The sequence below is a fragment of the Atractosteus spatula genome, chromosome 6, assembly GCF_055471065.1.
Source record: "Atractosteus spatula isolate fAtrSpa1 chromosome 6, fAtrSpa1.hap1, whole genome shotgun sequence".
NCBI classification, from domain to species: Eukaryota; Metazoa; Chordata; class Actinopteri; order Semionotiformes; family Lepisosteidae; genus Atractosteus; species Atractosteus spatula.
In genome coordinates this window covers 35093143-35109898 of record NC_142711.1, presented here as the reverse complement: position 1 = coordinate 35109898, position 16756 = coordinate 35093143, and the positions used below count along the sequence as shown (strand labels likewise).

Here is a 16756-nt window from a genome sequence, read left to right as displayed (position 1 = left end):
CTGGTATGCCAGCTCTCACAACCAATGGAAGCTGTATGCGTTACAATATTTTACTTCATCTCTGCTCCATGAGATCTACATACACACAGTAGTCCTACAGATCAGTCTGTAGAGCACTATAATATGGGCAACTACAGGCTCTGCCAAGACCCGAGCACCAAGCTAGGGGTTGCTGCTGCAAACCTAATGGTTACTTGTACATAGACCTTGTTGTGCAAGGAGTTACACATGAGAAATACACAGGAGAAACAGTACTGAAGTCCAGTATAAAAGTTTTATTCAAGTTTCCAGTTGTGTTTCACATCATTTGGCACCAGCTGGTTTACCTGCACAATAAAATGTTCATTAACTTTTTATACAAGTTTACCATTTGTATCTCCACTAGACAAAGTGCAAAACTCACTAACTTGAGTCTTTCAAGCACATTCCTAATAAGAGGCTACAAATAAAAAGGTGCACCTTCCACAGCTCCACACATTTTAGAACAGGACTAGTCCAGGAGGACTAGTGTCTGCAGGCTTCCACTCCAACAACAACTCTTGGCTTAATGGGATCAATTTAAGTGCTTTGAAGGGGGAAACCCCCACAACAGACTTTCAAGACCAAGATCGCTCAACTCTGCTATAGAATCAAGCTCCTCCCTCATACAGCTCCACTAAGTGGACTAGAGAATGTTTTTCTCCTCTTTAGGACCACATTAAACAAAAAGCCTTCATATAACTGGACAAAGGGTCAGGAGAAGATGCTGCTAAAGTCATTCAACAAAAGTTGAAGTCACAAAGCCTAAATTATAGCAGGATCCAATTTTAAAAGTTACCTTTATAAGTTTAAGGAATGTGAAAACCTCTCATCTGGCTTGACCATCTTGCTCATTTCCAGGTGGTGTATGGTCTTCTGAGGAACCAGGCCTCAAGGCAGAGACAAGCCTCTGTATACTAGACTTTGATGAAATGGCATTCTGGGAGTCCAGAAGTGCAGGCCTGTCTGCACTGGAAGGCTCTCTTGATCCAATCACCTGTTCCCTCAGGAACTGGTCACTTTTTCCCAGATTGTCAAGAGGGAGAACACCATAGACTTCCACCTCACAGAGAGAGAGATACTCTTCTCGGTTTGGAATGATGATATTCACAAAACGAGCCTTGATGCCATAGCAGCAGAGTTTATGAACGGATCCTGGAGACACCTTTTCAACTGTCCCACACCTGTAGGGAAAAAGAGCCATGTCTTCCAAACTATCCATCTTACTGGAGAGGGCCACCCTACAACTTGTTTTAGCTACACTTCCACATCTTTACCAGAAAAGTGCTATAGCAATGCTATAATTGTAGCTTTCCAGTTACAGGAAAAAGTGACCATTAGTACTTTAATGGAATCACCACTTCTATAAAAGGGATGTGGAATAGAATTGTATACTGTACCAAGCATTAAAGACCTGCTTTATAAAAAAACAGGTATAAAGTACATTTGATATAGTGTTTGGTTTGTCATGCCAGACCAAAAGTCACTGGGCTTAACCAATTTAACTGCTTTGTTAAGTGAAGACTAAACCCATAAGTTAACCAACTAATGGATCCCTGGAAATTTAGCCTGTCTGGAGGATATGCATTGCATATGTACATTTCTAACATCTTTGTACCATTGTGTTGAATGTTAAACTAAATCCATGACCGTCACTCACCGTCCAAGTGGTTCACAGCCATGAATTTTGCTCTTGGCAAGATATTTGAGCCAACGAATGGCCACAACCCGAGACATACTACAAGCATTTTACCAAAACTGATGAACTGGTGCAAAAGCATGAAGGACTGGCAAGGAATATCCAGTCACTATAAAACACCTTGTGATCAGTGGCAAAAATCCCAGTTTTATGGACAAGGGTCTGTTGAAATGAACTCTGCAATTAACCTTTAAAATCATGAGGCTAAATGAGGTGTTTCAAAAATATCAAGTTACCAGATATTTTCATCAGTCTGCTCCAGGAGCCCATCTCCAATTAGCACCTCTGCCCCCTCCAACCTCTCAGAGCAGCAGTCCTGTCTGTTCACAATCAGAACCCAGCTGATACGAAACCTTGTCTTCAGATCAAGGCGCCACCAGGGGCCAAAGTTCTTCTGGGTATGGGAGCAAGACCAGCTGAAGTAGTTGGGATTCTGGTTCCCGTCAATGGCATTGCTTGCCAGACCCGTTGGGCTGAAAGTCGAAGACTGATTCGCTGCACCCTTTAGAGCCACGTTAGTCTCTGATGGAGAAAATAAAGATTAAGAACTGGTCTTCCTGGGACTTGGGGGAATCTAGGGGGTAATTAAATTGACCTTTGTGGGGAAATTTCTGCTCAAGTGACAGCCCCATCCCCTTTGATATTGAAGTACTCAAGTATTTTACCCTGAAAAACTACACTAGTCACATGCTTAAAAGTATTATCTTGTCATAAGCAAACCACAGAGAAGCAGCATTTTACCATTCCAGAATCGTGGGCAAGTCTTGGGTGGGCACACAGCATATACTTCCACCTCGCACAAGGTCAGGATGTTCTTCTCTTTTCCAGGAATTACCACATTGACGTACCTTCCTTTTCTGCCATTACAGCAGAGGGTGTGGACTGAGCCAGGCCATGTGACAGAAATAACACCACACCTGTGGACAACCTCAGAATTAGACCAATTTTTGTTCCAAACAAACCTACATAAGAACGCCTGTTGCTTTAGTCAAATGTGTAAAGTGTTGGGATCAGATGAAACCAACTTTTTGCTGGCATTCCAAAAAACATGCACCAGGACTTTTGGCATTCATGCTCCTTTGTTAACATTTGGCTACATCTAGCATATTCATTAATTCGTTACCAAATCAAGTAAAACCCAAGATGCATGACTGAATTTGAGGAGAACTTACTGAACTTTAAGGTTAATACATAAGCAGTTCAGTTGATTGGGACTATACAGCCTTACCTGTAATTGGCATTGCCATTAGCAGCCAGAGAATTCCCCAACCGCACCTCAGCACCAACCAGGCGCTTGTGACAACAGTCCCGTCTGTTAAACAGTTTAATGGCTGAGACATGCACAGACATCCGCAGGTCAGCCTGCCACCAGGGAGACACTTCGTGAAGTGTGTGAGTGCAGCTCTTCATAATGTAGTAGGGGCTGCGGTTCCCATCTATGGCATGACTGGCTTGGCCAGCCGCTTCGTAGGTAGACGACTGAGATGTCAGCGCCAGGAGAGCCAGGTTCTTCTCTGTTAGGGAAAGAAGTTCTACTCAAGGGAAAGAATGACTTAGTCTGAACAGGAACACCTTCTGTGAAGTTTCCAAACCAGCTAACATAGCCAGGTTATTCCAGTAGAAATAGGGTCAGCCATATTTTATATTTAGAGTCTACAATAAATACATTTTTAGAAAAATAGGCATTGGTTTGCAACATTCTAAAACACCCTCAGCTTAAAATCTGCTCTTCACTTATTTCATGTGTAAATTGAACCACGATGTAGAAGATGGATTACTGCATAAGTCCCTTAAATTTTTTTTTTTTTTTTTTTAAAAAGGGAGGTAATAAGTTAACAGGACCAAAAATACTGTCATAGTGGCTAAAGGATAATGAGTCTTCAAGACCGTAAAACTTGCATGCTACTCTAATTGAAATATTGACCAAAAATCAAGTTCCAGCTCAAGCACAAAGTTCTCTTCAGGTGGAAGAGACCAATGGTATTTTAGCAATTTTACTTAAATGGAGGTTATTCAGAGGCCATTAGCAAAACATGCTTTGCTAATGTGGCAAGGGTGACCAAGCTAAACCAGGTAATTACATTAAAACAGGTTAGGCCTGGTCATAAACTAGAACTCAAGAGCCTTTTAACATGCCAAAGGGTTCAAGGAATACCTCCCAAAGCAAGGCCAGTTGCCCTCAACTAACCTATTAGACTTTGAAAATGGCATGGTGTATTTACATTTTCATCCTCACAGAAGGATTAGTTCTCGAAATGCAGGCAATTTAAATTCAAAGTAATGGGGGGGGACTTTACATTCACTGGTGTGAATTGACAGACTGCCCCATGCTCTAAACCTGGAGAGCAGCCAAATGTTCCCAAAGGGAAAGACTCAATTTCTTTCACCTTAAAACTGAAGGCTATGGGGGGGACCCGACCCCATTTTTTAGAAATTCTCAAAGAAAACCAAGGACTTTTGAATCAAAAACAAGTAGAGGCACTTTTGACCAAGATCTAAAAGTGGCCAACCATATTTAAACCCTGACTGCTTTGCAAGTCTCCACAAACATGCATCTTTATCCCTCTGAAACAACCCTTAAGCTTAAAAAAAAAGCTACCCTTTCTGAAGCGTCTGCACTTGGGCACTGGTACTCCATAGACTTCCACTTCACAGAGGGTGAGGAACACAGTCTTTGGTGAAACCACATTCACATACTGGCCCACTTGCCCTCCACAGCAGATGAGGTGGATAGAGCCTAGAGAGGTTGATTGAATGATGCCACACCTGTAAACATCAGGAAAAGCAACCTTTAGATTAGATTATGGGATCAGTTTGCACAGATTACCAATGCAGATGTCCACAAGACAATGTGTTTACCTGTAGTTGCTGTTGCCATTGTTAACCAGCGAGCTTCCTAGATGTACTTCTGCTCTCTCCAGCCTATTCTTACAGCAGTCCTGCCTGTTCCTAATCAGCACTGCTGACACCTGGTACTTGCCATGCAGGTCCACCCTCCACCAGGGGGCCTGTTGGTACTGTGTCAGGGTGCAGGAGGACTGAAACAAGTAAGCATTCCAGCTTCCATCTATGGCATTGCCTGCTTCCCCAAGACCGCTGTACGTTGAGGACTGAGTGGCTTCACCCCTCAAAGCAACATTTTTGTCTGCAGGTGGAGGAGGAAAAAAACCTTTATCACATTTGGAGAGACCCGAGTTCAGTATGCTGTACTAGCAAGCGAAAGGTCAGCATCAGCCATATTGACCTATTAAGTTAGGAAGATTTGTCATTTGACGTAGAATGGTTAACTTCCCTTTTACTCTTGTTCACTGAAATGTGTATGTAATATTTAAGTGGGAAATGAGTAACAGTGCAAAATAGCTTTAGAAGAAAAGGATTTTGAATCCTAGTTCAAAGCAAATCCAGTTTTTAGATTCATACAAAATTCAAGACTTCTCAAATTTTATATTCAGACTATCAAATCTTGCCCTTCTCACATTTAATAGCCTGCAAAAATGACTACAGTAGTAGAAATGGCCAGCCTATCTTGCTTATGAAGTTAAGTTCCAACTCATTCCAATTAGAAGAATAATAACTGTTGGACAGAGCACTCTTTCTGTACCTCCAGGAATGCGAGGACAATCTTCAGCAACAGGAACTCCAGAGACATCAACTTTGCACATAGACAAGACTCGTGACCTTCCGGGGAGGACAATGTTGATATAACGAGCCTTCTTCCCACAACAGCAGAAGTAGTGGTAGGTGCCTCGGGAGGCATTAGCAATCGTTCCACACCTGCACAGACCACCATGTGAGGCCAGCTCAGAGATAGATTCTTTTGGAGGACAATTATCAAACTATAAAAGGTCCAGACCAACTTGCAGATCACTGGGGTTAAGTGTATGGCATTTGGACAGGAATCCACAGTAGGAGAGACTCACAAGTTGCCATATGACAAAGCACTTCACACTTACGTGGGGTCCCTTCAGATAAGTCGTCTTCAAGTAAACTATTTGTAACCCAACTTCAAATGGAATATTTACTCATGGATTTCAAAGGCTGGCATGAGGTTTAGGATGCAGTCATAGGAAGTTGACCCGACTAGAATTCTGTGCAATTAAACTTGGAATTAAGATTTGAGATCTACTCTATACTGAAACGGAAGCTGATATTTGCAAATAACTGAAAAGCCAATGCACATATGGGATTTTGGAAACTCAATTCTGACATTTCAGTGGCTTACTTAGGGAAGGGATTCTAGAAGTAGGAGAGGCCAATACCAAAATGCTCATTACCGATACAGCCAACAATGGGCATATTGGACCTTTCAAAACAGATTTCTTTCCAAGCACCTCTACTTCTGCAAAAGTTCTCATTCCTCCATTATTTCCCCCCCCAGTTAATCCTCACCTGGGGTTGACGTTGCCATTGTCCTCCTGGGATTCACCTGCACGGACCTGAGCACCATTCAGACGTTCTGGGCAGCAGTCACCACGGTTCACAACAATCACTGTTGTGATGGCATACCTCCCTGGTAACTCCACTCGCCACCAGGGCCGGGCCTCCTTGCGAGTGCTGGTACAGGCACTTTTGAAGTAGTGAGGGCTGTAGTTGTCATTGATACCATGCTCAGCTACACCCAGGCTGTCCAGTGTGGAGGACTGGGTGGCTTTTCCTATTAAGGCCACATTGGACTCTGTGAAAAGAACTTCATATTTTTACCTCTTAAAATGGATACATCCATGAAACCTAGACTTGTAGGGAGTGATCAACAGGTACAAAACATGTTGACTTCAGCAATCTACCATGCTAGAATCAGTGCAGTGGTAGTAAAAAAAAAAATGCAGTCAGATTCAGGATTACAGAAGTAGGAAAATATCACAGCTTTGTGGAGGTGGTTTACCAGTATAGTAGTTTGGGAGACAAGGAGGAATAGGCAGTCCATTAATCTCCACTTCACACAGAGTGAGATACTCTTGGCGCCCCGGAATGGTTATGGTCAGGTAGCGCCCCTTTCTCCCATTACAGCAGATGGTGTGCACAGAGCCAGGAGCAGTGTAGGTGATTACGCCACACCTGAGTGAAAAATGTATTCACAAAATTCCATCACATTACAGACCTTTACCATGTAACCACTACATTACTGAAGAGTTGGCGATGTCAGTCTGACAGAGTTAAACTAGTAAGTTAACCAGACCCAGACCTGCCTACCCCTTGCTTACTAGACCAATGCAAGCTCCTTACTTAACAGCAATATTTTCAGATTTAATGTAGGAAGACCTTGCCAAGGCCCAAGTCATTTGGGGAAGAAAAGACCAGGTTGAATAGAGAAAGTAAAATGCAAATCAGAATCCCTGCTCTGGCAGTTTTGAAGAGTCCCAGGAAAAGTGGTTTAGGTAGGTTTACCAATCAAGACTGAAAAACCTAGGAGTGTGCAGCCTTAAAGAACTGGATTAAAAAAAAAAACAACTCAGGTCATAGCTTTGATGCACAACACAGGACAATGTTTTGACTTTGTTAATTTTTCTGCAAGATAATCTTCTCAAATGTGAAAACCTACCTGTAGCCATCTCTTCCATTGTTCAACACGGAGTCTCCAAGGTGAATTTCAGCCCCCTGCAGCCTCTGGTGGCAGCAGTCTCTCCTATTGAAAACTGTGACTGCGGAGACTATGTGACTTGCCTGCAGGTCTGCTCTCCACCAAGCATTGTAATCATACCGGGTGTGGGCACAGCTTCCACTAGAGTAGATGTTGTCCTTGTTTCCATCAATGGCTTTCATAGCCAGACTCAGGGGCTCGTAGATGGAGGACTGGGAAACCTTGCTCTTCAGAGCCACATTTTTCTCTAGTTACAACAAACTCAATTTCAGCTGAAGCTGGGAATCCCCCCCACCACATACACATAATCAGACCCTTTTAAACTAGGGTCTCTAACCCTGATCCTGGAGAGCATCAGGACCATCTCACTAATTGGATGGCCAGCAGGTACCCGATATCACCCATTGTAAAAAACTGTTTAGAAGTTACTGCTCAGTATACTAGGTTAATGATAAATCAGAAAAAAAACAGCAATGCATTAGGAAAAGTGAAATTTGTTATCAATTGTTTAATATCCTTCTACTTAATGCATTCCCAGTTAAGAGGTTGATATAGAAAAGTGCAGTTCATTAGCAAGTTGGACAGGCAATTTAGCCATTTGTTGTCCCTCCCCCAATTAGACATTCAAAGGAACCAATGCCTTATTCTTATCAAGAGAATCATCAGTATGTTGAAAACTGGGCTAAGCCCATGCATTGTTTGTAGAGGGTGTTCACTTACTATGCTCTCTAAACTCCTGCTCAGATGAAACTCATTGTACCTTGAGCATATACTGTAAAATGTCTTTACTACTATGGTGCCCTAAACAGAAGTGTCATACCTCCAGAGAAACGAACACAGGTAACTGGGACTGCATACACCTCCACCTCACAGAACACCAGGTACTGAGGCTTATCGGGGATCACCACATTCACATAGCGACCAACCACCCCATGGCAGCACACTGTAGGGAATGAGTCGCTGGAAGTGGCATTAACAGTGCCACACCTGCAAGGGAAGAGATGGCACTCAGACCCTAAAAACAACTTAACATTAAAATTGTACCAAAATCAACACTAGTTAGTTATATAATTGAAAGATCTGGACTAATATATGGAATGAGGTGAGGCTAACTGTATAAACTGATAAGGATATGCTATTTTTTAAATCTGTGCATTTGGGGAAAAAAAAACATAAGTACTAATTAAACTTCAGAAGTTGCAGAATGGAGACCCGAGAAGGACAAAACAGCTTTTTATGCCGTTCACTGCAAGTCTCATGTCATTTCAGCAAATGAAAACATTGTAATAATGCTGCCAATTTGATGGACCAAGGATCTTACATGTAGTTTTTGTTTCCATTTCCAATGAGCGAGTTTCCAACACGGACTTCAGCACCCACAATCATGCTGTACCACATGGCCAATGGGACAATAGTGACTGCAGACACGCGATAGTAGTTCTGCAGATCAACTCTCCACCATGGCCCAATTTCATACTGTGAGAGGATGCAGGTCTTGAGGTTGAATAGGTTCTTCCTAGAGCCATCAATGGCATTTTCAGCACTGCCAAATGAGTTGTAAGTAGATGACTGGACTGCCTGGCCTGATGGAGCTACATTCTTCTCTGTGTGGAGGAGAAGTCAAGTTAACGTTGACAAGAGATGTCAGAGAGGTCAGCCAACAATTACAGGAGTCAAGGTTAGACTTGGTTATCAAGGAACAGTCCAAGCACAAGCTGGGAGCCAATTGATGTACAAACTAGTCTCTGCTCTTGTTGAAGATATTCAATTGATCAGCCAAAAGAGGATTTGAAAATTCTCCAATTTCAAAAGGAAGTCAACAATAGGACCTATAACTGAAGACTATGTTTTAGAAGAATACAGTTGAGCTGTTGTATAGTAGATTTTCTAAGATCCTAATCAGTCCACACTACTAACCACTTGCAGCTAGAACCAGCTGGCATTGTCGGGTATTAGGCTGTTCAGGTTCCTCATCACTGAGGAAGAGCTGAATAAGGTAAATCAGCACTGCAGAATCTGAATCACAGTGAGGAAGAAATTTAGCCCAGGTATGTGACGCCAGCCCCATTTATAACCATAACCTCACCCCTGAGATTAATACAAGTACCTCCACGAAACCGCTTGCATTCTTCGGAGAGGGCGATCCCGAAAATGAAAGAAATCAACAAGTTGCGCATCCTGAGGAAAAATACCAATAGTCAGAAAATGCGGCTTTCAAAACGGATACGTCAAGAAAATTACATTGTGAACATTATGGGCACGGCTACAAGCGAGTAGAAAATGTAGACAGTCTCAAGCTAGTTAAGAATTGGAAAAATATCTTTAAAAAAAGTTTACAACTATGAATGTGATCAATAGCCACAAATAACAGCTTTCCAGCGTTTCCTCAAGCGCCACGTTTGGTCTGCATCTAGATTAGGTATATTTGTTTTGATATCCCAGCATCAGATCGTATTTCCCCCGCCATTTTACGTTTTAACGGTCTTAAAGTTTATCACTGGATAGACTCTTACTAAATAAAATGTTATATTCTGTACAACGCTGGTAAAAACAATAATAAAAACCATCAAGTTCTTACTTCAGGCTGCTCCCGAACGTCACAAGAACCAAACCGCGCTCCGCGTTTAAATACCTGAGCGTCTGCCCACGGCAGGGCGTGCCGTCAATTGGTTAATTTATCATCTTCTAATGTCCTCACTGAAACTTAATAATCTTAATGTAAATAATTTAGTGTGAGCCAGCGGTAACGTATTCCAGGACAGCAGTTTTAAATTTGGAACAAAAATTATAATAGGTCTAATTATATTACGCTCCGAGCCTCAAGTTACGGTTAATAATGTTGACAAGATGCCAACTTTGTAATACATAATTTCACACACACACACATCTTTTGGTTAGGACCATTACAGAGTACACTGAATTTGTCTGTGTATTCACTAATGGAGATGGCTTGACTGAGCCAAAATCTCAATTGCATTCAGTTCTGTTTCTGCCCTACATAAAGTATTTGTGTATACTTTGTTTTAATAGTGTCTGGTCTTTTAATTTAACCTGTTTCTGATATCCTTCTAAATAACCCATCCCAATCAATTAAGCACATTTTTTGTTATTTCTTCATGGCTTTATACAAATGCCTAAAGGGCTGAGATGTGTGGCTGTTCACATGTTTATTCTGTTTGTGAATCAAAAATTATCTTCTGTGTGATTGGAGATATTACACAAGTAACAATATGAATTGAGGAGAAGAGAACCCCAGTGAACTAGAGTTCTCTGTAGAGTCAGTAGAGTCTTTGTGGAAATTCTGAGACAGATAAAGTATGCACATCAGGATACATTTTTAAGTTTAAGTGATACTGTATCTTGCCCATCCTCTGTCAAAGTCATTCTGGGCTTCACTTTTTGGGCCTACTTGGCAAGAGGTGAGTGAGAATCTCCCTGTCACAGGAGATCAATATCATCCTGAAGGTTAAATCAAGCTCATGTGCTCCAGAGGGAGAGACTGTACCTGACAGAAAGAAGGACAAAGGAGTGTGTGAAAATTCAATAAACTCTCAGTGCTCCTTCTTAGAAATGCATTCAGCTTCAGCAAATGTCCTCCTACCTTTGTTAAATAAAATCTGTATTTTTCTTTATGAAATATAAAACTGAATAGACGCAAGTGCAGTTAATGAGACTTTTGTTTAAAATGATCATTTCACCACAGTCCCAAAGTCTATTTTTATTCTTTTTTTACACAAGGATATTCATTTGCAACAACGCCATTGTTTTGCATGCCTGTGAAGAATTCCCAAGGTTTAGGAGTCTTTGTTAAAAAGAGCATATGGATAAAATAAATTGTGAAGCATACGGGACTGCCATCCTTTACCAAATGACACAAGCATCAGTGAAACTCAGTGTTTGATAAGGAGATCTTAACACAGTTTTCAAGTATATTCTCCCACTGCCCTCTGGCTAGCACCAGGAATGTTAAACATCTTACAGTGTACTAAAAGAAAAATAAATATCAATGATGTTTTAAAAGACTGCACAGGGAAGTAGAGATTCTCAAAATAAAATAAATGTAAATAGCTTGAAAAACTTGCTATCGCAAAGAAGTGAATATTTAAGTAATCATCTGTGGAAGACTTTAACAAAGAATCCCCATATGTTTTCTTCATTACATCTTAAACTTCTATGCATACTCTCTCCTAATGAGTTATTTAAAACATTTCAAATATATTATTGAATAATTAAACTCAAGTGTAATTTTTAATGGAACAGAAGCTTATATCTCTTTTAGGGTCTGTTTTCTATTGTAAACATCTTATCATATTTATCTTATTTACTTGTTTTTATTATGCAAATAACAAACATTAGTCAGTGGGGAGCGAGGAGAGGTTGTGCGAGTGTTCTCTAGTTCTGTGTTGAAATGGTAGAACCAGTCTCTGTGTTCAGAAATAGCAGGGGATCTTGTCTAGTTGTGCTCAACTTTTTTCAACAGCCATCTTTTATCTCACTTAGCACACCTGCCCAGTAATTCTCCAATCAAGCCCGACAGAAACAGCGCTGTGACGAAATGGAGCCAAACCACTATATAGCAGTAGTGCAGCCGAACATTTAATAAAATAATAGGTTGCACTTTATTAAAAAAAAGCTTTTCATTTAAAAAATGTATGTTTTTATAACCAGATTTTAAAATGTCAGTTAAATACAGAAGGGACTAAAACACACAAAAACGTGGGGCAGTACTATGCAGTTCTGAGGAACAAACTATTATTGCTATAACATATTTAGAACACAAGATATCACCATATGCTCCACAAACACACACAGTATGTATATGGATAATGTGTAATGTGCAAAGAGAAAACAAAAACGATATTTCCAGAACCTTGAGATACTTAAACTTTGGTCTAGTTTTAGTCACCTTACATCAAAAACGTTATTATAGCCTTAGAAAGAGTTCACTTTGAACAAGTATGGTTCCTGATCTTCCATCCATCCATTTTCTAACCACTTTTTCAAAATCAATCAATCAATCAATCAGTACAGCATACAGCGGTGTTGTCGGCAATGAAATGTGTTGTCCGCGAGCTCGTTAAGAGGGATAGAAGAGTAGAAGAACAGGAATTTATAGGGATTAGATTAACGAAAAGAAATGATCCACATGGCATTTCTCGACCTGGAAAAGGCATTCGACAGGGTACCGCATGATCTCATCTGGCTGGCGCTGGGACAGCACCACGTCCCCGAAGCCTATGTCAGCTGGACAAAGCTCCTGTACCAAAAGGTCACTAGCTCAGTATGTTGCGCAGCTGGAACCACAGACACCTTCCCGATCAATGTTGGCGTCCACCAAGGCTCAGCCTTGTCTCCTCTGCTATTCATACTTTGCATGGATACAGTGACCAAAGATATCCAAACGAGGCATCCATGGACGCTATTGTATGCCGACGATGTTATGATAGCAAGTGAAACACAACACGGCCTCGAACAGCAAGTACAGGAGTGGAAGATGCACCTTGAACGATTCAGGATGAAATTGAACATCAAGAAGACAGAGTACCTGGAATGCGGTGATCAAACCGATGGCACAATCGCAGCTGGTGGGGTCCAACTGAACAAAGTGACACAGTTCAAGTACCTAGGCTCATGTGTCAAGTCCGACTGCACTACCTTCCAAGACGCCAAGACGCGAGTCAGAGCCGCTTGGATGAAATGGCGGCAGGTCACTGGAGTACTGTGCGACAAGAAGATCCCTTTACGCCTAAAATCCAAAGTTTACCGCTCAGTGGTCAGACCAGTGGCCCTATACAGAACTGAATGCTGGCCAACGACAAAGAAACATGAACAGGCACTCCATACGATGGAAATGAAGATGCTGCGATGGACCCTCGGCTTGACAAGAATAGACCATGTCATGAATGAAGGGGTGCGAAAAACACTCAAAGTCGCCCCAATCACTGAGAAAATGAGGGAATCGTGCCTGCGATGTTATGGACACGTGCTCCGCAGCAACGACACATCAATGGCAAAGACCACCCTCGAATTGAATGTGGAAGGCCGCCGGCCCCGTGGATGACCATTTACGCGCTGGCTGGATCGTCTGAAAGACGACATGCGCCTCGCAAAAGTCTCCTGCTGAGACGCCGCAGACCGTACGAAGTGGAAAAATCGGTGCAAACAAGCAGACCCCACATAAGTGGGAAAATGCGAAGAAGAAGAAGAAGATGAATGAAAAGAAAAAAAATAGGATACAATAAATTACACAATTGCAATTTACAATACAATTTACAGATTGTGTAAAAGTAACACAAGGATAGGAGGTATTTCAGGGTTGCAGGGGAGGCAGAGACTATCCCAGCAAGAAACAGGTGAATGGCTGAGTACACCCTGGACAGAACGCTAGTCCATTGCATTGCACACACAGGACACAACCATACACACACTTGCACTTAGGGCCAATTTTCCCAAAAGCCAATTAACTTACTAGTGTGTTTTTGGACTGTATGAGGAAACTGGAGCACCCAGAAAAAACCCACATGAACACAGGCAGAACATACAAACTCCACACAAATAGTATCCCAGGTCTGAAATTGAGCACAGAGCCCCATAGCTGCCAGTTATCAATGCTAATCACTGTGACACTGTGCAGCCATTCCTGGTCTTATAGACATATACTGTATAGTGTATTCAAAATAACTAATTGTCTTCAGTCTAGAGCAGAGAAACTGAGCAGAAATTTGATTTGTGCATAGAAGATCCTGAGAGGTATAGATAAGGTCAAACCAGATGACTATTTACACTCAGTGGTGAAGCAAGGACATGGATTCATAACTGGAAATTTAAGTTGAATTGAAATGCCACAGAAAATAGGAAATGTTTCCTTACTCAAAGAGTTGTGGGTATCTGGAATGGACTTTCCATCCAAGTGGCTGAAGCCTAAACTCTGGACACTTTTAATAAATGGATGGATGAAATATTAGTTTCACTTGGCATCTGAACAAGAAGGGCCAAATGACCTCATATGGTTTGCATAAGAAATACGTTCTTAATATGAATTACTTTCTTTGTAATTGAGGTTACTTATATTATAGGTGCATAATAAGAACATAAGAAAGGTTACAAATTAGAAGAAGCCATCTGGCCTGTTTGGTAGATAGTAGTTAATCAACGTTTCTTCAGAGAAGGCAGCGTATGAGCTTCAACCACACGGCTGAGGTGCTTGTTCCACACTCCCTCAACCCGTTGGTTGTGCCTCCTGTTCTCGGTTTTCAATGCACTTCACCGCAGTAAAGTTAGCTTGAAGTTAGAAAACGATTTTGGCACGCCAGTGGTGAATTTTTCATAGCCTTCACTTTCGTTTCTACACCATTTTTTGACAAATATTCTTATGTCCGTATCGCAAGGGAAACACATAAAGCCTTCAAACCAAATGCATTTTAAAGACCACGACTTGTGAAAATTTTCACAACCTCTACAGAAAAAATCAGTAAGCTAATTCTCTTTTTGTAAACCTCAGGTTTTTTATCGATGCGTACAGAAAGTACGCACTAACTGGAACACCGCTGTGTACTTATGTTCACAATGCGAGAAATGCTGCTCATTACGGGTTTGTGCGAAATATCCGCATATGACCATAGGAAGCAGAACAGCACCAAAACAAACTCAAAGTAGTCTCCAGTTATCCACTCTGTAAACAGGGAATAAAGCTTTGTTTGATTTCTTTAACCCTTTCTTTATGTCCTGTTTTCATTCAGGTAAGGGTCAATTATATACACAATACTGCTGACAGCAGAAAAAATCCTATTCTTTACTCAACAGCTTTTTAAAAACAGCACCCATGATGTTCAAACCAATTTTTTACACAGAAGACTGGCACAGCTTTGCATTGTGAATCTCTTTTTCTCGTGGTTTTATTTAATGTGGCACTATGCACTGGGATAGTGGGGTGCTGTTTGCGAGCCCATAGCATTTAAACCACAGCACCCCTAAATGCTGCAAGTAAGTGTTTTACACAGTAGGCAGGTCCTCCGACCGTTGCTATATTTTTTTCTTAGAAATGTTTTTTTTAGTTCAATGAAAAAGGTTTTGAGATGCAAGCTTTTAAAGGAGCTGTATCTGATATTCGTAATTTAATCAAATGTATTATTTTAATCAATTCAATTCATTCAATAAACTATAACCATGGACAAAAACATAATTTTTGCACCATCAAAAGTGGTGAAACATACAATGTTAACACACTCAGCCAATAGCAAATCACCCTTCTTCATTCTTAATTCTTTATTAATATTGTTGGTCTGTGTGGATCACCTCTAGAAAAACTGCAGTGCAGAATTGGATGGGGAAAATTTGCGCCTCTCCAAAGCTGGATGGAATCTATTGCACAGACCCTCAGCTAATAGAAAATCACCTTGTTTTAGTCAGATAAGTGTCTCTGTCAAACCTGCTGGGGTTTATAGAGCATCTCCTATTCCCAGACTGGGACCGTGCAGTGATGGACAGAGAGTGGTCTCACTCCCCTCCCGACCAAACAAAAACTTGTGCCTCTCCAAAATATCTCTGATCTACTCTACAGACCCTCCGCTAATAGAAAATCACCTTGTTTTTCTCCGATAAGTGTCTTTGCAAATGTTGCTGGGGTTTATAAGACCTCTTGCTGTTCCCAGACTGGGACTGTGCAGTGATGGACAGGGAGTGGTCTCACTCCCCTCCCGATCACACAAAAGTTTGTGCCTCTCCAAAACTAGCTCAGATCTATTCTACAGATCCCCAGCTTATGGTATATAACCAGGGTTTTGCCAGATAAGCGTCCTTGCCAATGTTGCTGGGGTTTATAGGAACACTTCCTGTTCCCAGCATGGGACCATGCAGTGATGGACAGGGAAAAGTGTAAACAACAACCGTGATCCCAACCAAAGTAATGCTGACACTGAAGACCATAGATCATAGATCATAGTATTGCGACCAAAACCATAGCTTTGACACAGAGCAACTGTACAATAAAAAAAGGTGCTTAGGCATAGAGTGGATGACTTGCAATGTTTTGAAAAGGCAGGAACTGTAATGCATCTGTAAATCACCCAACAGCCAAAAAACCAAAGGTGGAGTGTGATGCTTGCAATGAGTGGTTTGACTTTGTTTGTGTAGGTATTACACAGAATGACATACATACTGAATCTGCAGGGTTTCTGTGTTGCTCAGAAAAATGTGATGTTAAAGTCACGGCATTAAAAACTGGGTTCAGTTTCATGAACAAATGTGAAGCAATCAGCCGTGTAATACATAAGTCAGATGTAGCCCAAAAAAAGTAAAATTCATGTATCACATGTCAGCATTGGTGCTCAAACAGCGCTGGATTATCTAATTTTGGGGGCTTATTGTGTTAAAACAGAAAATAAACAGATGGTTTCCCAGGCTAGGGAGGTCGAGCTAAATGATGACACAGAAGTGGAAAGCAGTATTGCATGTAGTGCATC

At 41.4% G+C, this 16756-nt stretch overlaps 1 protein-coding gene across 1 annotated transcript; it reads right to left on the bottom strand.

The window, feature by feature from the left end:
- Positions 1-847: 847 nt before the first annotated feature.
- LOC148832819 (uncharacterized) lies at positions 848-9472 on the bottom strand. The gene is made up of 13 exons (XM_088919043.1): positions 9403-9472; positions 8617-8899; positions 8116-8282; positions 7257-7542; positions 6600-6772; positions 6107-6392; positions 5319-5491; positions 4577-4862; positions 4317-4483; positions 2946-3231; positions 2459-2634; positions 1954-2239; positions 848-1202 (listed from the first exon to the last, which is right to left on the bottom strand). The coding sequence occupies exons 1-13, from the start codon at positions 9470-9472 to the stop codon at positions 848-850; spliced, it is 2994 nt and encodes a 997-aa protein (XP_088775169.1).
- Positions 9473-16756: the final 7284 nt, after the last annotated feature.

Bases quoted from the DNA above. Each gene is read 5' to 3' on its own strand.
- LOC148832819 (XM_088919043.1), bottom strand. From the start codon at position 9,472: ATGCGCAACTTGTTGATTTCTTTCATTTTCGGGATCGCCCTCTCCGAA. The intron at 7,543-8,115 runs GTATGACACTTC...TGTTGTAACTAG, and splicing joins CTGTGTTCGTTTCTCTGGAG to AGAAAAATGTGGCTCTGAAG. The intron at 6,393-6,599 runs GTAAACCACCTC...TTCTTTTCACAG, and splicing joins TCTCCCAAACTACTATACTG to AGTCCAATGTGGCCTTAATA.